This window comes from Carcharodon carcharias, chromosome 3 (genome assembly GCF_017639515.1).
Source record: "Carcharodon carcharias isolate sCarCar2 chromosome 3, sCarCar2.pri, whole genome shotgun sequence".
Lineage (NCBI taxonomy): Eukaryota > Metazoa > Chordata > Chondrichthyes > Lamniformes > Lamnidae > Carcharodon > Carcharodon carcharias.
The window spans coordinates 197,342,701-197,368,885 of NC_054469.1; the positions used below are offsets into that span (position 1 = coordinate 197,342,701).

The 26,185-nt window shown below is 41.4% G+C and overlaps 1 protein-coding gene across 5 annotated transcripts in view; it reads right to left on the reverse strand.

Annotated features, from left to right (window-relative positions):
• Positions 1 to 26,185, reverse strand: part of elmo1 (engulfment and cell motility 1 (ced-12 homolog, C. elegans)) — a 277,120-nt gene that overhangs the window by 206,371 nt on the left and 44,564 nt on the right. For all 5 annotated transcript variants that reach the window (XM_041184319.1, XM_041184321.1, XM_041184320.1 and 2 more), the window contains exons 2-5: positions 14,169 to 14,323; positions 13,584 to 13,624; positions 7,885 to 7,957; positions 1,939 to 1,989 (exon numbers count right to left, since the gene is read on the reverse strand). In XM_041184319.1, the coding sequence (XP_041040253.1) occupies positions 1,939 to 1,989; positions 7,885 to 7,957; positions 13,584 to 13,624; positions 14,169 to 14,246 (243 nt within the window). In that variant the 5' untranslated portion in view covers positions 14,247 to 14,323. The remainder of the gene's footprint in view (positions 1 to 1,938; positions 1,990 to 7,884; positions 7,958 to 13,583; positions 13,625 to 14,168; positions 14,324 to 26,185) is intronic.

Below are 26,185 nucleotides of genomic sequence, written 5' to 3' on the forward strand. Positions count from 1 at the left end.
GGCATGGAAACCATGGAAATTGGCAGCCTTGCAGTAACCAACTCAAGTGACCATTATTCACAGCTGAGCCATAGAGGGAGAGAGAGTTGCAAGATTATTCAACAGCAAGGGGCATCACAGCTGAAATCTATCTCATTGTCACCAAAGGGTCATACACCCACACAACTGGTGACTGGAAATGGGAAACCGCATTAATATTCTCCCCACTATCTGGCATGGCCACTGACTGTCCAATAGGAATGGGAAACAGCCTATGTAGCACACTCCACTCCCCATACCTCACCATCATCCCCAGTGTGAGCATGGCTCAGCTGATAGCACTCTCACCTCAGAGTCAGAAGTTTATGGGGAAGCACAAAATCTAGGCTGACACTTCCAAGGCAATTCTGAGGAAGCGCAGATTTATCAGAAGCATCGACTTTCGGAGAAGACATTAAACCAAGGCTCCATCTGACCTCTCAGGTGGACATAAAAGATCCCATGGCACAAGATGAAGAGGAGGTATGTTCTTCTCATGTCCCGGTCAATATTTTTCCTCAACCAAAATCATTAGAAACAGATGTAACAACATTTATCTCATTTTCAGATTATGCAATCTTGTGTACAAATTGCCTGCACCAACTGTGACTGCACTTCAAAAGTACCTCCTTGGCAATAAAGTGCTTTCAGATAGACAGAAGCACTATATAAATCCAAGCTCTTTCTTTCAGCTAACTTTGCACAGACTGGAACTTGTGTAAACTATGTGGTATATTAAACCACTGAGTCTTAGAAAAAAGGAACCATATAACTGGCTGAAACCTAATAAAACAATCATGTTATTGAATAATAAGTTACAGGCCTGCTTTAAAAGAACAAGTCTTTCAAGAGATTTGAGCTTACGATCAAAAAGATTTAAAACTAGTGAATTTTCTGCACATTGCTCATGGGATGTGCTCATGGGAAGATCTACAAGATCATAACATGACACACAGTGTATGAATCTGATGTTAAGTTGGAACTCTTTTATGCCCACAAGTCTTGTTTGTCATAAATAGGCAGACCCCTGCCCCCATCCAAGAATGTTCTGATAGTTGCTATTTCAATGATAATTTCCAAAAATCTTGATTCATCCTCGGGTAGAAAAAATAGCAGAAAATGACCGGGTTTTCCCTTTATTAAAGTTTGTTCTTGCATCATTTTAAAAATGTGATCCTTCAAATACGACAGACTGAAAGGTTTTTAAAAAGATAGTTACTGCCATCATTATCCTGTTTTGTACTCCCATCAATCCCCTCCCCAGTTAAGTACTCCTTTCTCCCAAATTCACCTCATCATCAGTTGAAGAAAGGCTTGCATTCATATTGTGCCTTTCATAATCTTAGGTCATCCCAAAGCACTTTATAGACAATGAAGTACTTTTGTAGTACAGTCACAGCTGTAATGAGGTAGGCAGGGCAAGCCAATTGGCACATAGCAAGATCCCACAAACAATTATGTTATAAGACTAGATAATCTGTTTTTTAGTGATGTTGTTTAAAGAGTAAAAATGGGCCAGGCACTGAGGCTATTTCTCTGCTCTTGTTTGAAATAGGGCTATTGGCCCTTGAGAGGACAGTTGGAGTGTCATTTAATGCACCTGACAGTACAGCCATCGCTCGGTACTGCACCGGAATGTCAATCTGTATTATGTGCTCTAGCCTCTGGAGTGGGATTCGAACTCAACCTTCAAACTCTAGGACAGGAGTTCCACCAACTGAACTACATGTGCCTTTATCACAAGGTACTGACAGCCTGCAGCACCAGCTAAACGGTTGCACTTGGTTTTTGGAAGACAACTTACTCTACACAACCCAGAGCACCAAAAGCTAAATCAACTGAAAGTATTACCAAATTTAAACATATCAAAATAAACAACTCGGGTTATAAAGAAATGTCATTGCCACATAAACTACTTACTGGAGATGCTGCCAATCGAAGGATTGCCCCATTTTTTATTTCATTACGGTTCTGGAGGGAGGGAAATCCAAACAGTTATATAGAGCTGGGATTATTTTACTTCACAAGTACCACACTCATCAAATGTTCAATTTGTTTGCTTCCCTGCCTACCAGTTCATCATTAGCAAATGATTCTTTCTCAGTCACAATCAAAATGGATCGGGAACCCAATCCAGAGATTGCGTTGATGAATCCTGAGGCTCTGTATGGGAGTCACCACAGAAACCATTTGCTAGTGTCAAAACGCCAATCCACCAACCACCAATTAACTCTGTGAGCGAAATATCAAGCTTTCGCTGTTATACCATATGTAGCAGCTATTAACAGGAGGCCATAAGCCAAATACTGGACTTGTAATTCCCAAAGTTCCCCATTACTGGAGGTTTTCCTCACCTCACATCTGGACATGGTGTAGATTAATTGATAGAGATCGGCTGTCATGATTAGTCAACAATTCCATTATTGTTGTATCAAGTAACTGCCAGGTTTAGAAGAATGGCAACATGAGGCACAGTGAGTGGATCAGATTGCATTGCCTGATAGGGTGGTGCAAGCAGGTTCAACTGTGGCTTTCAAAAGGGAATTGGAAAAGAAGCTGAAAGGAAAAAAAAAATTCATAGGGCACAGGAAAAGGATGGGCTAATGGAGTTGTTCTTGCAGAGAGCTGGCATGGACAAGATGGACCAAATGGCCTCCATCTATGCTCTAACCATTCTGTTTCTATAGTTTTAGGGTCAACTAAGGTCATCTTTTTCCCATCTGCTTACAGTCAATAACCCAGTGCATTAACACACCAAAACCATGCTGTGCCATAGCAGCTAATAATAGAAATAATTCACATTATCACAGAATTGCTGCAGCACAGGAGGAGGCCATTCGGCCCATCATATCTGTGCCAGTTCTCAGGATGAGCAATTTACCTGGTGCCATTCCCTTATCTTCACCCCATAACCCTGCATATTCTTCCTTTTCAGATGATGATCCAATTCCCTCGAATGCCTCAATTGAACTCACCTCCATCACATTATCAGGCAGTGCATTCCAGATCTTAAACACTCGCTTCATGAAAAAATTTCTCCTCCATGTCTCTGTTGCTAATCAGTGATATGCTGTTCACTTAGGAGCAGCCCAGCTTAATTGATAACTGCAGTCATCTGGCATCAGGGGCAAGCACTGGAGAATCAAACCACGTCAATCTGTACTTCAATCACATCAAATTGCGATACTGTGCTAATTAACAAAATGTCTCACACAGAAGGACCATTACAGAAACAACATTTTTATTTTCTTATTATTATGCTGAGCAAATATGAGAGTATGAAGCTCAGTTCAGGGTCAATCTGAAGACCAAGGTTGCAAACAGTCTGGTTCACCCGGAGTCAGTGGAGGTGGGGGCAATACGAGGTGGAATGTGGAATTAGTGGTTAAGGAACAGACTTTGTGACCAGCACTGGCTGCAAATTTCTCAATTAATTACCACAAAGACCTCCCCTTACGAACATGCCCCCCGCACCAGTTTAAACCTAAACAATGTGTACACAATGGGTATTTAAAACAATCTTACATCAGTCACATGCATTTGTTACAGATGTAAACAATGTGTGTAACTGAAAGGGAAATTATCTAGTTAGTACAACAGTGACTTAGCAGCTATTGAGACTCAGTCTAGACTTTTCACATTGAAGTTGAAACAAAGAAAAAAATGAAAGACATCAATGCAGGGTATGGTCATGAAAAGAATAGACTCTTAAAATAAGGTACATAGATACATGCAAGAAAACAAAACGTGTGACAGAGCTTTTCACACCACCAGGTGGCAAACTACAGCCTTTATCTAATGAGAGGTTGAAGCAGGCTCTTCAATCAAACAAGATTTTAAGCTGCACCATACATAATGAATAAAAACCAAAGGAAACGCCCATCATATACTTAATACTCAAGTTACCTTACTATCATATTGGTGTTTATAATTCTTCAAATTCCATAATGGAAACATTAAAAGAGGTGGCTTTGGCCCCGATTGTGATTTCATTACAGGCTGATTAGCCTGACCTCGGTCGTTGCTAAGATTTTAGAGTCCATTATTAAGGATGAGATTTCAGAATACTTGGAAGGGCATGGTAAAATAGGGCAAAGTCAGCATGGTTTCATCAAGGGGAGGTCATGCCTGACAAATCTGTTAGAATTCTTTGAGGAGGTAACGAGTAGGTTAGACAAAGGAGAGCCAATGGATGTTATCTACTTGGACTTCCAGAAGGCCTTTGACAAGGTGCCGCAAAGGAGGCTGCTCAGTAAGGTAAGAGCCCATGGTATTAGAGGCAAGGTACTAGCATGGATAGAAGATCGGCTGTCTGGCAGGAAGCAGAGAGTGGGGATAAGGGGGTCCTTCTCAGGATGGCGGCCGGTGACTAGTGGAGTTCCGCAGGGGTCAGTTTGGGACCACAACTTTTCACTTTATACATTAATGATCTAGATGAAGGAACTGAGGGCACCCTGGCTAAGTTTGCAGATAATACAAAGATAGGTGGAGGGACAGGTAGTATTGAGGAGGTGGGGAGGCTGCAGAAGGATTTGGACAGGTTAGGAGAATGGGCAAAGAAGTGGCAGATGGAATACAATGTGGGGAAGTGTGAGGTCATGCAGTTTGGTAGGAAGAATAGAGGCATAGACTATTTTCTAAATGGGGAGAGAATTCAGAAATCTGGAGTGCAAAGGGACTTGGGAGTTCTAGTCCAGGATTCTCTTAAGGTTAACTTGCAGGTTGAGTTGGTAGGAAGGCAAATGCAATGCCATTTCAAGAGGACTAGAATATAAAAGCAGGGAGTGCTGCTGAGGCTTTATATGGCTCTGGTCAGACCACATTTAGAATATTGTGAGCAATTTTGGGCCCCGTATCTCAGGAAGGACGTTCTGGCCCTGGAGAGGGTCTGGAGGAGGTTCACGAGAACGATCCCAGGAATGAAAGGCTTAACATATGAGAAACGTTTGAGGACTCTGGGTCTATACTCGATGGAGCTTAGAAGGATGAGGGGGGATCTGAATGAAACTTACAAAATACTGAAAGGCCTAGATAGAGTGGACGTGGGGAAGATGTTTCCCAAGGGCACAACCTCAGAGTAAAGGGAAGACTTTTTAGAACAGAGATGAGGAGAAACTTCTTTAGCCAGAGAATGGTGAATCTATGGAATTCATTGCCACAGAAGGCTGTGGAGGCCAGGTCATTGAGTGTATTTAAGTCCGAGATAGATAGGTTCTTGATTGGTAAGGGGATCAAAGGTTATGGGGAGAAGGCGGGAGAATGGGGTTGAGAAACTTATCAGCCATGATTGAATGGCGGAGCAGACTCGATGGGCCGAATGGCCTAAACTCTGCTCCTATGTCTTATGGTCTTATCCAACCTCCGGCATAAAGCCAATGCCCCAAGCTAAACTAGACTGTCTGTAGCCTTGGCATCCTTTTGTAATCCTAAACTGAGATTCTCACCCCATTTTCTGTCCTCACAAATACCACTTACTTCCAGTTTTGCAACAATTTCCTGCCACAGCCCAAAACCTTTTGTTCACCTCCAGACTCACGGGCTCCAAGATCTCTTCACCAGCCTCCCACTCTTGTCCCACAAAAAAATTCCAGAGAGTTCTAAAACTCTGCCGCACATATCCTGTCCCACTCATACTTCACCCCTCCTCCTAACACAACTAATTGAAAATCCTTGTCCTCATTTTTAAATTTCTCCATCGTCTCTTTCCTCTACTTTTTTTTGCATGTGAATAATTATTTTCCTGGCACTATTCATTAAGCATTTTGTTCATCATTTAACATATATTTATATCTTCAAAGCATTTTCTGAAGTTCCCTTTTACACCACTGGAGTGTAGCCTTCAGCTACATATACCTTCAGTGTAAAAGCTGCACCCAGAAGTTTTCACTATAAAATTACAGAGAATCTGGATAGGAAAAAGTTGCTGGGCTACAGAGAAAAAGCAGAGTAGCACTAGGTGAAGTGAGGCACAGGCATGATGGGCCAAATGGCCTCCTCCTCCACTGCAACCATTCCATGATTCCAATTTTCAATGGGTAATTATGAGAGATAATCTGTAATTCCAAGAGTGATGATCAACAGCCAGCCTGACATAGGCTATAGTGAAAATGCTAGCATCCATTATTAGTGACAAGGCATTTGGGAAATCATTATAGGATTAAGCAGAGTCAGCACAGATTTTTTGACATAGAAATTGTGTTTGACAAACCTTCTGAAGTTGTGACTAACAGGGTAGATAAGGGGGCGGGGGGATCATTGGATGTACTGTATATACATTTTGAAAAGGCATTCAATAAGGTGCCAATTAGAGGTTATTGCACAAATTTAGGGCTCATGGGGTTGGGGGTAATATATTAGAATGAACTGAGAATTGGTTAACAAACAGAAAACAGGAATAAATTGGTCATTTTTGGATTGGTAGGCTTTAATTAGTGGAGTACCACAAGGATCAGTGCTTGGCCCTCAGCTATTTACAATCTGAATCAAATACTTAGATGAAGGAAGCAAGTGTAACAATTCCAAGTTTGCCAATGATGCAAAGTTAAATGGGAAAGTAAGCTGTGAAGAGGATGCAAACAGGCTGCAAAACAATATAGACAAGTTAAGTGAGTGGGCAAGAACATGGCAGAAGAAATATAATGTGGGGAAGTATGAAGTCATCCACTTTGGTAGGAAAAATAGAAAATATTTCTAAATTGAGAGAAATTGGGAAATGTTGATATTCAGAGAGGTCTGTGTGTCCTTCTACATGAATCACAAAAAGTTAACATGAAGGTACAGCAAGAAATTAGGAAGATAAATGCTATTTAGCCATTAATACAAAAGGATTTGAGTAAGAGTAAAACAGTCTTAAATAGATCTTAAATGAGATCACATCTAGAGTATTATGTACAGTTTTGGTCTCCTTGCCCAGGAAAGGATACTTGCCTCATGTTCTGTCTTATTGTGTGGTAGCTCAGTGTCAAATTTTGTTTGATAGTCGCTCCTGTGAAGTGCTTTGAGACACTTTACTATGTTATCAATGCTGTATAAATGCAACTTGTTCTTGTTGATAGTATATGGAACGGAGGGAGAGGAACCAGTCCCACCCAATTGCGGCACCAGAGTGTCACTGACAGCGGCCAGCAGCCAAACTGATGTCAGTGAAAGACAAGTGTGTAAACATGCAATAAATGGATCAGAATCGACAAGACAGCTAAAGAAGAGTGCGCTCAGAGGGAGCCAGAGAGTGTACAATGTGTGATCGCTACACTACATTGTCTGCCAACATTTAACAGTAAATTTGTATTTTCCTGCTCTTTCTGTCCTTGATTGCTCCAGGAACAAGCTGGATGAATCACATTCCCAGGTTTCTGCTCATGAAGCTGTTAGGCAAGCTCAGAGGACGAGGTTAACCAGCCGTTCATAGTAAATGGGTGACAGGTCTCACCCAGATCCTGCATCTCCTCCTCATCCACCTTACCTCTCAAATCTATGAAACCACCTCTCCCACCCACCCACCCCACCCTATGTTGGATGACCTGATTTAGTGCTTTGTCCCAATCGTAAAACTCAGTTCTGAAACCCACAGGTTCAAAATCTATATTGTGACTTTGCACATCCACACTAGCACTTTCTTTTTGGCTGTCTCCCTCCAGATGCCCACACACTTCTTGGGGGCCCTCCAACTCTCTGCATCTTGTGCTGTTACGGTGCATAGTGCAATTTTTACTTATAAGTTCCTCAGCCTCCTATTAGTTCCTCTCATCATTTCTTTCAATTCTAACAATTAAAAATGCTTTTGTAGGCATCGAGAGATACACATGAAACATTCTACAGACCCAAACATACACAGACCCAGACACAGACAGACACACACGCACTTACCTTTTCTGTGATGTAAAAATTTGTGCTATCTGCATACTGCAGAGCATAATTTTCAGGGATTGATAGTGACCAACTTGATTTAAAAAGAAAAGAAAAAAATTACTTCCTGATATACTACAACCAGCTCAAATTGTAGCCTTACAGCAGTAATATAATATGAGTGTTACAACCATGCTATTTTTACTCAAAATATATAGGCCTTACCCACATTAAACATCACCTGTCCCACTCCTGAATTATCCCCTTTCAACCCTCCCACCTCACCCTTCCTTGTGATATAGATAGTCACCATCCAATGTCGTGTGCTCCAGCAGGTACACTGTCCAAATGGCTATTCTTCTTGTGTCATACAGTGAGCCTAAACAGGCCAAACAACTCCAGGGGGCATCACTTAAATGTCCAATGTGTTGCTGCCCAACATATACACATAGTCAGGGATTGCTGGGATTGTGACCAGGAACAGGAAATCCAGCTGACTTTCCCTTCCCCTAAGGCATAGGGTAAATAAAATCAGACAGTTGAATGCGTGACTCATAGGCTGATGTGGGAGAAGTGGGTTTCAATTTATGGGACGCTGGCACCAATACTGAGAAAAAGGGAGATGTACCACTGGGAAAGGCTTTACTTGAACTGTGTTGGGACTAGTGTTCTGGCAAATCGAATAAGTAGGGCTGTAGAGAGGGCTTTAAACTCAATAGTCGGGGAATTGTTCAAGTGAGGGGAAATTTACTTGGATAATGTAGGATAATGGCACAGAAATAGGCCACTCAGTCCAACCATTCCATGACATTGTTTATAATCCACTCAAGCCTCTTCCCATCTTCTCCCCTCTAAATCTACCATTGTAGCCCTCTATTTCCCTCTCCCTCATCCGCTTGTCTAGTTTTCCCTTAAATTCATCCATACTATTCACTTCAACCACTTCCTGTGGTAATGAGATCCACATTCTCACCATTCTTTGGCTGAAGAAGTTTATTTCGAATTCTCTATTGGATTTATTGGTGACTGTTTTATATTGATGGCCTCTAGTTATGCTCTTCTTCATAACAGGAAACATTCTATTTTGACGGCTCTATCAAAAGCTTTCATAATTTTAAAGGCCTCTATTAGGCCACCCCTCAGCCTTCTTTTATTTTCCAAGAGGAAAGAGACCCAGTCCGTCAGTCTTTCCTAATATGTATACGCATGCATTTCTGATATCATCCTTGTAAATCTTGTCCGCACTCTCTGCAGTGTCTCTATATCCTTTCCATAATATAGGAACCAGAACACAGTCTGCTCAAGTGTGGTCTAACCAAGGTTCGATACAGGTTTAGCATAGCTTCCCTATTTTTCAACTCTATTCCTGTGGAAGTAAAGAGTCATGCTTGGTTTGCTTTTTTTTAAATGGCCATGCTAATCTGTGGCGCAACTTTTATTGATTGATGCATTAGTACACTAAGATCTCTTTGTTCCTCTGCCCTACCTAGACTTGTACTTTCCAAGTAATGCGACCTCCCTATTCTTCCTACTAAAATCCTCTTACCTCACTTTTATGTGTTGAACTTAATTTCCAATTATTTGCTCACCCTACAAGTTTATTAATGTCCTCTCGTAATTTGTTGCAGTCCTCCTCAGTATTGATGTTCCCGTCAATTTGGTGTCGTTCCATGAATTTAGAAATTATATTGTTGACCCCAAAGTCAAAATCATTAATATAAATTGTGCAAAGCAGCGGTCCCAGCACTGATCCTTATGGAAAACCACTTTCTACCTTCTACCACTTTGAATACCTGCTTTCTATCTTGAAGCAAGTTAGCAATTCACTCTGCCACTTGTGTCCTGACTCTGCATTCTCTAACCTTATTCATTAGTCTAGTTCAGGGCACCATATCAAAGGCCTTTTGAAAACTGAGATAAATTACATCTGCTGCATTACCATTGTCTACGCTTTCAATTAAGGTTGGTCAAGCAAGATTTTCCCTTTTGAATCCATGCTGACTATTAATTTATATATTCTCATTTCTACTTGTTCTTCTATTCTCTCCTTTAGTATGGACTTAATTCACAAAGTTAAAGAGAAAGGATCAGGTAATAGTGCAGGGTAATAATATGGATAATGATAACAGGAAAGAACAGAGCTGGGAAATATTAAAGCCCCAGCAATCAGGGTCAGAGCAAGGAAAAATGGTAAAAAGACAAAATTGAAGACTCTTTATCTGAATGCTTGCAGAATTCATAACAAGACAGATAAACTGATGACACAAGAAGAATTAAATGGATATGATGTGAAAGCCATTACAGATGTGGCTATAAGATGACCAAGGCTGGGAACTGAATATTCAAGAATATTCGGCATATTGAAAGGATAGGACAAAAGGAAAAGGAGATGGGGTAGCTCTGTTAATAAAGAATGTTATCAGTACAATAGTGAGGAATGATCTTGATTAGGAAGATTAAGATGTAGAATCAGTTTGGGAGAAAATAGGAAATAGAAAAGGAAAGAAATCATTGGTGGGAGCAATGTATAGGTCCCCATCCAATAGTTACGCAGTAGGACAGAATACAAATTAAGAAATAACGAAGGCCTGTAAGAAAGGAACTGCAATCATCATGGGCAATTTTAATCTTCATATAGATTGGACAAATTGAATTGACAAATGTAGCTGGAGGATAAGTTCATAGAGTGGATTCGGGACAGTTTAAAAGAACAACATATTCTGGAACCAAACAAGGAACAGGCTAGAACTCGTAATATGTAATGAAGTAGGATTAATGATCTCGTGGTAAAAGAACCTCTAGGGAAAAGAGATCATAATATGATAGAATTTCACATTCAGCTGGATCTGAAACTGGAGTCTTAAACTTAAATAAAGGCAATTACAAAGGTATGAACACAGCTGACTAAAGCAGGCTGGGAAAATAGGTTAAAAGGAAGACAGTAGAGAAGCAGTGGAGATTTGAGGAGATTTTCTTAACATTCAACAAAGATATATTTGAGTATTGCTGAGAAAAGAGATTTTTTGTCAAAGATTTTCCTCTCGCACTCACCAGGATAATTTGCAAGAATACCAAATGTAAAGTGAACAACAAGTTATACTGTATGAGATGAGAGTGCTTGATGCCGAAATAGGGTGCAAAGGCATCCTGCATGATAATGGTTACCCTGATCAGATCATTTCATGCTGTATGTCATGAAAGCTCATGAATGGGCCTAAGGCCACCATTTTTGTCCTTGAAAAGTGTCCAATCTGCCTCAGATTACCCCAGAAGGGCAAGGTATCTCAAAAATTTGAGCAACAGGTGAAGCTAGCTGTTTTATGCTGCTACTACACATTAGCAACATAAGTGGCAATTGCCATTAACAGGATGCTACCATCATGCCAAAAAGACATTCTGCCCTATCACATATATGAGTAATGTGATATATAAATTTCAGTGCCAGTATGATGCTAGCTATGTAGGCCGTAGTTCCCGAAGGCTGGCAGATCATATCAAACAGCATATCCCAGCTGTTGTTCACCATGGGCAAGATACAGCCCATACCCAACCAGTCCATGCTTGCAAAACTCAAACAGTGTCCAACATTAGATGTGATTCCGTGATTGGGCAACATTTGCTAAATAATCCTCAATGTGCTAAAAATTATGCTGACAACCAATTTAAGATTATCGATCAGGCTCACAGTGTGGGGCATTTACATGTATTGGAAGCTACATATACTAATACGCAGGGCCCTGTTCGTTGCAGACAGAAAGAACATGTACATACATTGCACCTGTTTCAGCTAAACAAAATAAGTGACAGCCATTCGCTGGTTCATTCCTTAGGACAATGCGTTGACCAATGAGAGTCAAGCTGCCTGGTTTAAATTTCAAACAATGCTTGACCGTTAACTGTCAGTCACTATCAGCTGGTGCATTCTTCATGGCAATGCCTCGACCAGAGTCCACTTGCCAACCAACCAGCACACTCTTCTCATACAATACATTTGCTTCGCCCTTTACATTTGGTATTCTTGCAAATTGTTGTGATGAGTGCAAGATGGAAAGCTTTGACAAAAAATGTCTCTTGTTTCAGCAGTACTCAAGTTCTGTACTACCAAACGCCTAAAAGATATATTCCATTGAGAATGAACCACTCTTTGAAAAGGATGAATCATCTGTGGCTAACTAAGAATGTTAAGGATGGTACCAAATTGAAAGATAAGGTGTACAATACTGCTAAGATTAGTGATAGGCTAGGAGATTGAGAAAACTTGAGAAACAGGCAAAGGATGACAAAAGAAATAATAAAGAGAGAGAAATTAGAATGAGAGAGTAAACTAGCAAGGAATATAAAAACAGAGAGTAAGTTCTTCTACAAGTATATAAAAAGGGAGAGAGCATCTAGAGTAAACACTGGTCCCTTAGAGGATGAGACTGGGTAATTAATATCGGAATATAAGGAAACAGCAGAGGCTTTGAACAAGCATTGTGTACCTGCCTTCAGCGAAGAAGTCATTAAAAGCATCTCAAAAATGGTAGAAAATCAAGGGGCAAAAAGGAGTGAGAAACTTAAAACAATCCCTATCACTAGAGAAAAAGTACTGGGAGAACTAATGTGATTAAAGGCTGACAAGTCCCCCATACCAGTTGGCCTGCATTCTAGAGACTTCAAATGAGTGGCTACAGAGATAGTGGATGCTTTGGCTGTAATCTTCCAAAATTCCTTAGATTCTGGAAAAATCCCAGTGGATTGGTCACTGCAAATGTAACCCCACCACCCCCTTCTTCCCCATTCAAGAAAGGAAAGAAACAGAAAACAGGATCAGAACAACCAAGGAACAGGCTATTTTAGACCTGGTAATGTTTAATGAGACAGAATTAATTAATGATCTCACAGTAAAGGATCCTCTAGAGATGAAGAACTACATCACTGAGTTCTGGTAAAACATTGGCTCGAACTGGTCTTTCACCATTTTTTGACAGGAAATTACTTCCAAAACTGAAACAGCCATTGACCACAATGGAGGTTCATTGTTACAGTTTGAACATTTTAACTTAAAGAAGCTTCCATAGTTGCAAACATACCTTTCACTATCTGAATCTACATGGACCTCTGTCAAGAAACCAAAATCAAATAGATTTTTCATTTAAAAAATTAGCTTGTCATAATTTTTTTGATCCCCTTTCCTTCTATGTTAATTTGCTTTACTGAAATAAAGTTGATTAATGTGCATTCTATAGTTCATCAGCTCCTCTGTCAAAACCTTCTCCATTTTAACCCAAGGTCCTTGGTTTTTCACTACCCTCCATTTAAAAGTATATATATTTTCCCACCTCCCAAGATGATCTTTCTCCTAAATAAGGCCAGCAATCTGTTCCCAGGCCTCTGCCAATGACACAGTTGAGCCAGACACAAAGAAAGCTCACAAGATCAGCTGAGTCTTTTCTTCCTCCCTCAAAATGGTAGGCACCTATTCAGTCCCTGTGGATTCTGCACTCCTAATGATCTCCTAGTTGTAGCCAAGATAATCATATGGGGAAAATCACAAGTGCAAATCCTGGGCCGTCTTCTCTATGAGAAACTAAACAAGATTAACAAATCAACTGGCACATCTCTGATTTAATGCTGTTCACATGACTTCCTAAGTTATAACAGTCCTTCATCATCATCAAGCTATTTTCTTTCAGGGCTCTGGCCCACAAACATTGAAATGAGTGCCTGAAGACACTTACCCATCACAGACTTCCCGGATAATAGAAGCCAAAGGCTTTTTCTGCAATAAAAATGGAAAAATGTTTTTTAAATATTACATTTTTGAATTACTGATCCCCAGTCTACAGAGCTTCAGCAATATACTTAACTGTGTCTCTTAAGTGTTTCTATCAATCAGTCATTTTCTTCCCAACCCGCCATCTGAAGCTAATGACTCTTGTGGTTGTTTAACTATCTCAAACTATAGTTAATGTTGAGCATACAGCACGACTCACTCACTATTTCAGTCAGCAGGCTGGGACTAGGGGACAGAGAACTACCAGTGAAGATCAGTGACACTGGTCCAGTTTGAGATGCCACCATTAGCTGGTTTACTCAGTTCTTTTGACAGAATTATAGCCTAGGGTGGCAGCCAACCTTCAGTTGGTGGCAGGTTCCGTTGGCACATGATCCATTCGCTCCACTGGTTCTTGATATTATGTTTCAGACTTGGCCTAGTCAGCCTTTAGATGAGCTAAATCCAAGTCAGTGTGAACATTTGTTCTTTGCTTTGTATGAAAGTTTTCATAAAATTTGTATTTTGTAATCTCTTACTCTGTTCTTACCTGATCAATTTCCATCAATTTCGGGAAGGCCCCAGGCCATTCAATGGCCACCTTCACAATGTCTGACGGTGGTGGCATTTTAATGGTTTATACCCTTACTGGAGAATGCAGGGCAAGTTGCCTCAGTGTATACGTGACCCAAATCTCACTCAACCCTAAAGTAAAACACACAAGAGTAAACTCAGTTGGGAAAGAAATTATATACTTGGCTAAATGAATACATTGAGTTTTTGATATTAGTCAAGCACAATAAAAGCTTACAAAACACCAAGTAGAGATGACAGATGCCACCTTCTGCCATGGATCTTGATTTAGGTTCCAATACTTTCTTTATCAACAATGTCAAGTCACTGCTAACGTTCATAGCTTTAATATCTAATGCCTCCACATCAAAAGACACCGGCATAAGCCACTGGGATCTCCACCTCTCTTTCTGCCTTTAAAATCCTTCTTATCATGGACCTCCTTGACCAAGCTTTTGGTTATCCTTCACAGTGTCTTTTTTTTTGGTTCGGCATCCAGTTTTGTCTGCTTCCATTTTTGTGAAGCACCTTGGGGTGTTTTTTCTATGTTAAAGATGTTATATAAATGCAATTTGCTGTTGTAAGTGGATAAGACTACTTGACATTTAAAGAACTGACTCTTGGTGACCAGTTTAACCCAAACACTTGAAGACCAGATGATAATATCAAGAGACAGCCAACCGCTGCAAGAATATCAGGCCTGCAAACTGGTAAATTTGTAACAGGTTGCAGAACGGGAACTGGTAAACTAGCAACCCAGATATCAAACCCATAAATTGGTAAACTAATAACATTGATAATGGACCAAGAAACTGACAAAACTGGTCACATAGTGCAGATGACTAAAATTTTAACGCCCATAAGACGCCACTTGGCTCATAATAAACCTATCTGCATGAAACATTAACAGTGTACACTGCCATGCTTTGGAGCACAGAAATATAGATTTGAGGGGGAGACCACCTGTAGTCCATGTGCAATTACTGCAACAGAAGCTCACCTCATGGGTCTATAAAATTCAGTAATATAGGTTAACTTCAATTCTGATTTAAATTGGGCATTTCAGCATTTTCTTATGAGGAACTTGTGTGCATTTCTTTTGCCAGTTAAAACGATTGCCAGCACAATCAAATCTTGAGGGAAGTCAAGTTTTGTGATATCCATTGGCTATGTACCTCAAAGATTCAATTGAATTAGTTAAAATATACATTTATACACAGACATAAAATAATACACACACACATACAACTGTCAAAGCAATTTTGAGTGATTCTGATTAAGCGATCCTGATTGAGCAAAGTAGTATAGTTTCACTAATGTGACTTCGTCGGTCAATGAATCTACTTGGAAGACAAGATACCAAGACATACTGCAGCTCTTCTGTAATATAAACCAATGCTGTAACATGTTGGGGTGTACTGCAGAACAGCAGATGGGCAAATGCTTATCTCATTCCTCTAGTCTATCTCCTGGTCCCTCCCCGGTGGTCATGCAAGGGTCTGTACAGGCGAGCCAGGAAGATGCTGCATATGGGCCCGGGAAAAGTGACTGAACACTCAGGTCACTCAAAACAATTAACGATGGCAGCCTCTACCCTCTGCTGTTAGTGATTATATTTGTCACCAACAAAAAGCACCTCTTCAGCTAAAAGAAAAAAGACTTGTATTTATAAAATGTCTTTCACAATTTCAGGATTCCTTAAACCATTTTACAGCCAATAAAGTACTTTTGAAGTGTGGTCACTGTAGCAATATAGGAAAGAGGCAACCAATTTACACACAGTAAGATCCCACAAATAGGAGGTTTACTACTAGCTACCGCACAGCCTTCAGGCCTTAAGATTGAGTTTAATAAATTAAGATCTTAACCACCGCTCCCATTTTCTCCCACTGCAGTTTCTGGGAATGGAGGCTGGCTGCACCAGAACCACAGGGCGCGAAAGAAATGTTATGTTGGTGCTTGGGGTCATAATTCCAGATCAGTACACAGCCAGCAGGGTGTCCAGAATTCTGGATCTATCCACTTTTCTACATCACACTTCCAGGCCAAGGAAGCCTTCTCCAATGTGCCAGATTTTCTATGGTTCCCTCCCACTTTGCTGTAACCATCCTCTGGACTCATTTTCTGTTTCTTGACTTGTCTCACTCATTACCACCCCTGTGGTCTTGCACCACCATCCCAATTGAGCAGTTAATTAATCTTGCCCTCCAACTTATCACAGGCCTTTCCCTTGGTTCTTCCTGCGTGTGGCCCACGAGGCACTTTGTTGATCATTGCCCATGTACAGGGTTGCCAGGTTCTGCTGGTTTCTGTCCATGTAGGCTTTTTCCTACCGGTATTACTAAAGCAATACAGACACAAAGTAAGGGCCCGTGAAGTGAAATGTGTACTGATTGCACACAACATTGACTGTGAGAACCGTGCGTTCCCTCTGCATCCAAAGTGCTGCTGTGGTTCAATCAGCACACCCCGCAAATATTTATTCATGGGCCCATGGTTCATGTACGTGCCCAATTTCAATCTTGTGGCCCACTGAGATGAAGGAGTGCCATTCATGTGGCCCACTCGCTAGCCTAGGTTGCCCATCACTAGACTAAACATTATCAGTCAGTTATTGGGTAGGAGGGGAGATGAATTTAAAGTACCCAATAACAACTCTGTTTCCTCTTCCTGCACACTTTATAGAAGCATACAGCAAAGGATGAGGCCTATTGTCTGAAAGAACAATCCAATTAGACCCAGAGATAAAAAAATCTTCTCTGCCGATGCTGCCAGACCTGCTGAGTGTTTCCAGGTAATTCTGTTTTTGTTTTGAATCCAATTAGACCCACTCCCCTCCTATTGTCCTTGTATGTTAGTAGGACACAGCAGGGGGATTAGCAATCTACATAATCCTACTTGTCTGTAAAACTCAATGTTGCTGTATCAGCAGCACTCAGGTCTCTGAGGGACTCCAAACTGGTGAAATGTGAAGTTGTGTTACACCCTGATGGTAATCTTAGTCCATTAAATCCCAAATTCCAAAAGGATTTTTGCTATTTTTCGTTTACAAGCCTCCAGTCTGCAACTCCATTATATCAAATGAATTTTGCAAAGGTTCATCAAGGAGCACGTCACACTGGACTAAGTATTTTTTTTTGAAAAGGAAGTCACAGGAAACGTATATATAACCCCCAAACATTTCCTTTAATACTATACACTTTAACCTTTGCAAGTCCCTTATCTGTAACTTCATCTAACACCTACTGAAAGCCATTATAATCAACTGCATTCCATTCCTATGAGGAAATGTTGGATGAGATTCCAGATAAGAAACGTGATGCAAAAGTTAAGGCACAAGGTGGTAAAGGGAATGTACACATGGAGGTAAGAACACAAAAACATAAGAAATAGGAGGAGTAAACCACAAGGCACATAAGCCTGTTCACCATTCAATAAAATTATGGCTGAGCTACCTCAACTCCACTTTCCTGGAAGGTCCCCATATCCCTCGATTCCCTTAGATTCCAAAAATCTTTCAATCGCTGAATATACTCTATGAATGAGCATTTAAAGCCTGCTGTACCAGAGATTTCCAAAGATTCTTCCAAGTTTAGAAATCTCTACTCATCTCAGTCCTAACCAGTCAGCCCCTTGTCCTGAGGCCATGGCCCCCGAGTTCTAGATTCTCCAGCTAGGGTAACAGCCTCTCAGCATCTACCCTGTCAAGCCCTCTCAGAATTTTGTGTTTCAATGAGACCATCTCTCATTCTTCTTAACTTCAGAGAGCATAAACCTATTCTACTCAATGTTGTCATAGGACAACTCTCTCATCCCAGGAATCAATCTAGTGAACCTTTGTCACAAGTACATCCTCAAGTATGGAGACCAAAATTCTACACAGCACTCAAGGTGTGGTCTCACCAAGATTTCCTTCCTTTTGTATTCCAACCCTATTACAATAAAGGCCAACATATCTATTTGCATTCCTAATTGCTTTCTGTATCTGCATGGGCAGAATTTTACGTCCCACAGACGGGCATGCGCCCGGCCCAATCAGGCATAAAATCGCACCAGATGACATCAGCTGAGTGCCCGATGTCATCGCACACTCGCGCCATATTTCAGCCAGCGGGCTCAAGCAAAAGTTGGAAGCGCACCCGCTGACAATTAAGAGGGCAATTAATCCCATTAACAGAGCAATTGTCTGCGATTTTACTGGCCCATCCAACCTTATGGTTGGCGGACTTGCCAGTCGGCCAGGTGGCCTTCACATTTTTCATCAAACCTCATCCAATGGCAGGATGAAATTTTCGTGAGGAAATAAAATAAAAATAAATATCTGGGGACAGCATTTGACTGATTGTGATGCATGAACATTTTTGTGCTGCTTTTGTTTTTAGTTGCAGGCCTGCAGGCTCCCTGAGACAGCTATCTGCCTTCAGGGAGCACTCTCGCAGCGCTGACCCACGCCTGTGGTGACCGTGTCACCTGCCCTCTTCCCGTCCCCACCCCAACAACGCTGAGCTTTTCAGAGCACATTTCATGCTAGCTGGCTGGCCAGCCAGCATGAAATCGCGGTCGGGGGCCCGTTTCCCAGCCACTCCCAGACCCACCAATTGCGCGCGCCCAATGACCGAAAAATTCAGTCCTATGTCACCTTTCTATATTTTAGGTATAAGGATCTAAACGCTAATATTTAATAGTTTCTCATCACTTAGAAAAATTTTCTGCTATTTTATTCTTCCTACCAAAGTGAATCACCTTACATTTCATTCAGTCTACCATTTTCTTGCCTACTCAGTTAGCCTGTCTATATCCCTCTGCAGACAGTGTGTGTCTTCCTGACAGCTTACTTTCCCACCTAGCTTTGCACCATCAGAAAACCGGGCTACATTGCGCTTGGTTCTTTAAGATAAGTCATTAATACAGATTGTAAATAGCTAAAGCTCCAATGGTCAATCTTACAGCAACCTGCTAGTAAAAGCCTGCCAACCTGAAAATGGTCCATTTATTCCAACTCTGCTTTTTGTCCTTTAACCAATCCTCTAACCATTCTAACATATTACCCCAACCCCATGAACCCTTAGCCTGTGCATCAACCTTTCACTGGGCACTTATTAAATACCTTTTGAAAATCCAAATACACTATATCAATTGATTCCCCCTTATCCATCCTGCCAGTTACATCCTCAAAGAAAAATCTAAAAGATTGAACAACCTTCCTTTCATAAAATTTTGCTGACTCCGCCTAATAATGCTATGAATTTCTAAGTGCTCAGTTGCGACTTTCTTATTGGATTCCAGAAGTTTCCTGATGACTGATGCCAGATTAGCTGTTTTCTCTCTTCCCTCATTTCTTGAATAGCAATGCTAGATTTACTACCTTCAAACCCACTGGTCTCATTCTACAATCAAGGAAGTTTTAGAAGATCACAACCAATGCATCCATTATCTCCTCTGCCACCTCTTTCAGAATTGTGTCTGTAGATACTAAGTCCAGGGGATTTGTCAGTTTTTAATTCCATCAATTGCTCCAATACTTTTTCTTTACTGATATCAATTTTTTAAATTCCTTACTCTTATTCTCTATTATAGTTCCTCTTGTCTCAGCCTTTAAAGGCATGCTGCTCTCATTTTTGTAGAAGCTTTTAAAATTTGTTTTAGATTACTTGCTCATTTCATAATCTATTTTCTCCTTCATCCATTTTTCCACCATTCTTTGTTGGTTTCTAAAACTCTCCCAATCCTCAGGCTTACTGAATCTTTTGGCAACATTACAAGCCCCTTCTTTCAATCTAATTCTATCCTTAACCTCTTAGGTGGCTCACATTTTCCATGGAAAAATTTGTTGAAAATGATGAAACATTTCTTTAAATTTTGCCATTGCTCATCTACAGTTATAACTTTCAACCTACAAAAATGCAGGACAAATTTAATCCAGCCAAATACCACTCCAGCCAAATACCACTCCATCAGTCTACTCTGAATTATCAGCAAAGTAATGTAGATTGCTATTCATTACGCTATCAAGCATCACATACTTAACAATATCTGCCAACTAATGTTTAGTTTGGGTTCCGCCAGGGCCACTCAGCTCATTACAGCCTTGATGTAAACATGACTAAAAGTGTTGAATTCCATAGGTGAGGTGGGAGTGACCGCCCTTGACATCAGGTAGCATTTGTCTGAGTGTGGCATTAAGGAGCCCTAGTTAAATTGAAATCAATGGAGATCGGCAGAGGGGAAAGCTCTCCACTGGTTGGAGTCATGCCTAGCGCAAAGGAAAATGGCTGTGGTTGTTGCAAACCAACCACCCTTTCAGAGTGTATACAGCAGGCTTGTTTTGCAGAAAAGTTGGATTGCAAAACCCTGCTGAAGCTGTTCTCCTGGCTCTAGCAGTGAGTGTCACAGTCTAATTGCTGATGGATCAAAAACTCAAACTCCATTTTCAAAAGATTGCGCATTGGTTTATTTAATGTTGTATATATTTTGTATCATTTGGTGAACATGATGACCTGATCGCCACACGTTTGGCGAGCATTTAAATTCTATTGGACAACACCTGGGAGGCGATGGTGTAGTGGTACTGTTGCTGGACTAGCAATCCAGCGACCCAGGATAATGTACTGGGGACCTGGGTTCGAATCCCACCGTGTTGGAATTTGAATTCAATAAAAATTTGGAATTAAAAGTCTAATGATGACCGTAGAATCATTGTCGACTGTCATAAAAACCCATCTGGTTCATTAATGTCCTTTAGGGAAGGAAATCTGCAGCCCTTACTTGGTCTGGCCTACAAGTGACTCCAAGCCCACAGCAATGTGGTTGACTCTTAAATGCCCTCTGAGCAAGGGCAATTAGGGATGGGCAATAAATGCAGGCATAGCCAGTGACACCCACATCCCATCAATGAATAAAGAAAACACTTGAATTATTTTTGTAAATGTAGTGATTTCTTAACCGCTTTTCTAACATCAGTTGATTGCTCTGTGATTAATTATCCTGAGAGATTTAGAGTTGGGCCTTCAATTTCATCACTGACACAAACACTCTACCTACTGCATGCAGGTATCAAAGAAAGACAAAACCTACATTTATACAACACCTTTCACAATGTCCCAAGCACTTTACAGGCAATTAAGTACTTTTGAGTTGTAGTCACTGGTATAATTTAGGCAATGTTATCAAATGGCAGAATAGGCTCGAGGGGCCAAATGGCCTACTCCTGCTCCTATGCTCCTAATACGTATGTTTGTGTGTCATTTTGGGATGGATGAGGTGAACTGGGCTAGGTGACCTTTGACATCCATAATTATCTTGTGAACAGAGGGTGGAACCAAGACTGGAGTTTTGTTTATTTTGCTGCTAATCAAAGTTTACTGTGAGCAGGTTTGTGTGGTGAAATTGCCCAGACAGGAGTGCATAATGGGCTCATGGTGAATCAGTAACCTGTTTTACACTGCACATTATTCTCAATCTTGTCCTTTTGTCTACTCGCTATCCCACTCTATCTTGATTCTTTTACGAGTTTTTTGAGGTATTGAAATATCTGGATAAATTTGTGTTGCATAGTAAATATTGAGAATATATTATAGTGAGAAGCAGCAATCAGCAGAGTGTTCAGACTTGCTGATCATGAAACTGATACAACTGTAAACAATTCAGTCTTTATTCTCTGGCCTCAAAGTTCTGTTGCACAGACACCTGGGGGCCCAGAAACAGGAGAAGTGCCAGGGCCCATGATTTCTCTCCCTGTCACTGGATAGCAGAACCCCTAGCCCAATCCACGACCCCTAATGAAATGATACCAGTCAGCATCTTCATGGGGGGAGGGAAACTTTTCAGAGTTAAGAGTAGCCGCAACTAGGGTGGAAGAAATTATGCAAGTATTACTGTTCTTTGTTCTCAATGCTGACATAGACAAAACAGTACAACACAAATTGCACATTGACTGAAACTCTTAAGTTGTCCTTTCAAAACATTCATTCCACTTCACCTTCAGAAAACAGTGTAACCAGTGCAAAGGTTAGTCCCAGATACCAACAAGCCAGGAGACACTGCATATTCTTTGAACTGGACAGCTTCTGAATCAATATTATGAGCGCAGCAGTTTCAAGCCAAGGTTGTTGCTCTCTGATTCAACCAGCCAGGTCAATAAATAACCCAATTATACAATGCGACATTTGCAAGTAGCTACAACAGACTCACAGCCTTCCGGATTGAACATTGAGTTCAACAATTTTAGATCATGAACTCTCTCCTCCATCCCCACCCCCTTTCCGATTTTCCCTCTCCTTTTTGTTTTTTCCAATAATTTATATAGATTTTTCTTTTCCTACCTACTTCCATTATTTTTAAGTGTATTTCCATCCATTGTTTTATCTCTACCTTTTAGCCTATTTCAATCCCTTCCCCCCTCCCCACCCCCACTAGGGCTATCTGTACCTTGCTCGTCCTGCTTTCTACCCTTAATTAGCACATTCCTTTAGATAATATCACCACCTTCAACACCTCTTTGTCCTTTTGTCTGTGACATCTTTTGGTTATCTCCACCTCTATCCAGCTCTTCTTGTCCCAACACCCCACCCCCCACCAAACCAACTTATATTTCACCTCTTTTCTATTTTTACTTAGTTCTGTTGAAGGGTCATTCGGACTTGAAACGTTAACTGTATTCCTCTCCACAGATGCTGCCAGACCTGCTGAGTTTTTCCAGGTATTTTTGTTTTTGCTCTTTATGAAAGGGCCTCATGCACAGTCACAAAATAAGAGCCTCAAATGTTTGAAAGCTGAATTAGCTTCCAAAAGGTGCAAGGCTGACACAGTGTACGCACACGTCATTGAAAGGAGGCAGCAACTGAAAGCAGAACAAGAGGAAACGATAATTGAGTTTGGCATTGGGTGAACTAAAAATACTCATTATCTCAACATCTTAAAAATGTACCAATATTTTGCTTCAAAAGACTATTCAGACCACTTCAATTTGGGTGTGGCTTGCATTATAACTGAAGAATGAGCTAAAAAACAGTCAAGAGTTTGTGCTTTTGTTTGTCCTTTTACTCCACTGAGGGCATTTCTGTTGCACAGTTTTGCACACTGGTTGCATCCTCCCTGTTTAACTAGATAATGCTTCTTATATTTCACTGAAAACGAAAGAACTAGTGATGCTGAATTTAGAACAATCATTGTCAGAATTCTTCTTCACACCGTGTACCCAGCAAGTGCAGGGTGGTGAAAGCACATTATGCTTTGACCAATGGAATTTTTAAAAATTGTATTTTTGATCTTTCCCTTAAGCAGAAAGACATCAAGAAAATTATAAAAGTGATCTGCTGATTCCTTTGTGGTACTATCACAAATAGGAATGGATCTTGCAATGATGTAAGAGAAAGCGTGCTGGCAGCCTGTTTTAAATCTCATTCCCAGTGAAGGGAAAATCAAGATCAGCCCCAAGGAATCAAGACCAAATGTAGTCTTCAGATAATGGAAGCAGAATTGAGGCCAGAGATGGGATTTTACAGGACCCCAAGGAGCAGGCTGGGAGGGGAGATGTAAAATCAGGTGGGATGCTGGGAGCTGCCATGCCAGTCACCTTCCCGCTGCTGCTGGAATGTTTACCGTGGTAGGTGGCAGGCAGCCTGCCCACCCTTAGGCCAATTAAGACACTTAAGTGGGCACCTTGCCATACGGAAAGCCCACCAGGTATATCCTGGTGGCTTCCCTGCAGGCTGGGGAGGCAGCCTAATCAGTCACCCTGTGGCCCAAGGAGGCCCCTATCCCAGCAACAATGGCTGCCTCGGCTGAAAGACCCCACCCCCTCCCCCACCCTCACAATGGACAACCCTCATCCTTAGCCAGGGTCTGTCCAATTGAAATCTATCCCCACTTACCTGCACTCTAGAGCTCCCCCATAGCTGCTGCTCTGGAGACTGCTGCGGTCCCAGTAGTGGCCGCCACTTCCAGTGGGACTAAGAAGTTGCTGGCCATCCGATTCTCCAGTAACTCTTGGGAGAGGGATCTCCGCAGAAGCCACGACTGCAGGCAATTAACTGCCTGATCAACACTTTCCTTACCAGCAGAGGTGGGGTTGCCCCCCAATTTTCCAGACAGTGAGGAGGGTGACCACTGCCCTGCAAAATCCTATCCATAAGTTCTGCCCTCATTTTCATGCTTTCATTATAAATGTGGTCATTAGAATTTATAATGGAAAATACCTCTGAAAAGTTGGCGTTCTGTAATTCCATGTTCCTGAGAATAAGATAAAATTACAGCATCAAAAAGTTTCCATTTTCACTTCTATTATACCTGTAGACCTGGAGAATTACAACTGGAAAGGTTCATACAAGATACTGAATATATTACAGATGACTATTGAATTCAGCCTCAGCCTGAAATCAGGCTGAGCTCCATCTCTCTGCACTGGGAAACAAGGGTTAATGCCATCACTAATGGACCTGAGGGGGAGGAGTGGGAAAAAGAAGCTTAGGGTTTGATTAGGGAGTGAGGGGGGGAGAAGGGCACTTAATCATCAATTTCAGAGCCTCAATTGGCCCACAGGCAGAAAAAGCCTCCTGGTATCTCCCCTATCACTGGTAAAATTGTGGTGCAGTTGGGGCAGGCAGGTGGACACCCTGAATAGCGCCCAATTTCACAGCCTCCTCTACCTGTCAAACATCTGCCGCCATACAACCACGGGGACCATAAAATCCAGCCCTTAAACATTTCCTACTATTCCAGACAATCTTTGGGGGCTCATAGGTTATTGCGAAAATTCCAAGTTATCCTGCTTGTATAAAAAAAGGAGGGATATTGCTAACTATACAGGCTTAAAATTGATAAGAATTATACAATACAAAAGGAGGCTATTCAACCCATCATTCCTGTGTCTATTGTATTTATTTGAGACTTACCCAACTTGTCCCATTCATCTACTGTTTCCCGTAGCCCTGCAATTTTTTTTCCTTTCCAAGTATTTGTTCAATTCCTTTTTGAATGTTACTACTGAATCTGCTTCACCATCCTTTCAAGTAGTGCATTCCAAATCATAACTTGTTGCATAAAAAATATTCTCAACCCTTCCCCTGGTTCTTTCGCTCTTTACCTTAAATTTGTGCCCTTTGGTTACTAGCTACCTGCCAGTGGATGTCAAATGTCAAACGCTTCATCAGGAAGCCACCCTTTAACAGCTACACTTTGCACATTCAACAAAATAATGAACTCAGCAGGTTGAGACACAATATTTAGATTTCGTTGACAAAGATCAGCTGTACGGGTCACTCAGGTTCATGTCACGAGAGTTACAAAATAGTTCTCACACACGGAACATCATCCTCACGATCGTTCTCTCAAAAGGTGCATGTGTGGCTGTGCAGCAATCTGGAATATACCACACATCGTATTAAATCAGCCACTCACAACAGTGAGTTCAAACAGCCATGGGGATGAGGTTGAGAATCAAACTCCACTCACAAAAGTTTAAGTGGAAAGACTGGGAAAATGTGCAAGTATGACTGGAGGAGCAGCGACCTTGGCAGGAGAAGAATTGGTAATTGAAGGAGCAGCAACATGGGAGAGGGGGAATCTGTGATTGGAGGAGCAGCAAACACAGAAGGGAAGACATCTGCTATGGGAAGATCAGCGAGTTTGAGTGGGGGAGGAGGAAGAGATGCTTTCGGACGTAGACAGCATGCAATGAGAAGGGTGGGAGGTGAGGAGTTGGACCAGACCTCAAAGCCCCAGGAGGATCTAAGCTTCAGAAGATAAGAGCATTTTGAGTTCATAGGTCAAGGATTGTGGGAGGGGGAGAAACTCAGGAAAATGCCCCAGCAGCTGTTGGCCTATGAAGGGAGGGGAAAGGCTGAGTGGGATGAAAGTGATGGTGTCCGCAAAGTATCTGATTTAAGGAGGGAATTCCAGAGTTTAGGGCCTAAGCTACTAAAGGCACAGCCAGCAATTATGCAGCAATGAATATTGGGGATCTGCAAAAGGCCAGAATTGGAGGATCATAGAGAT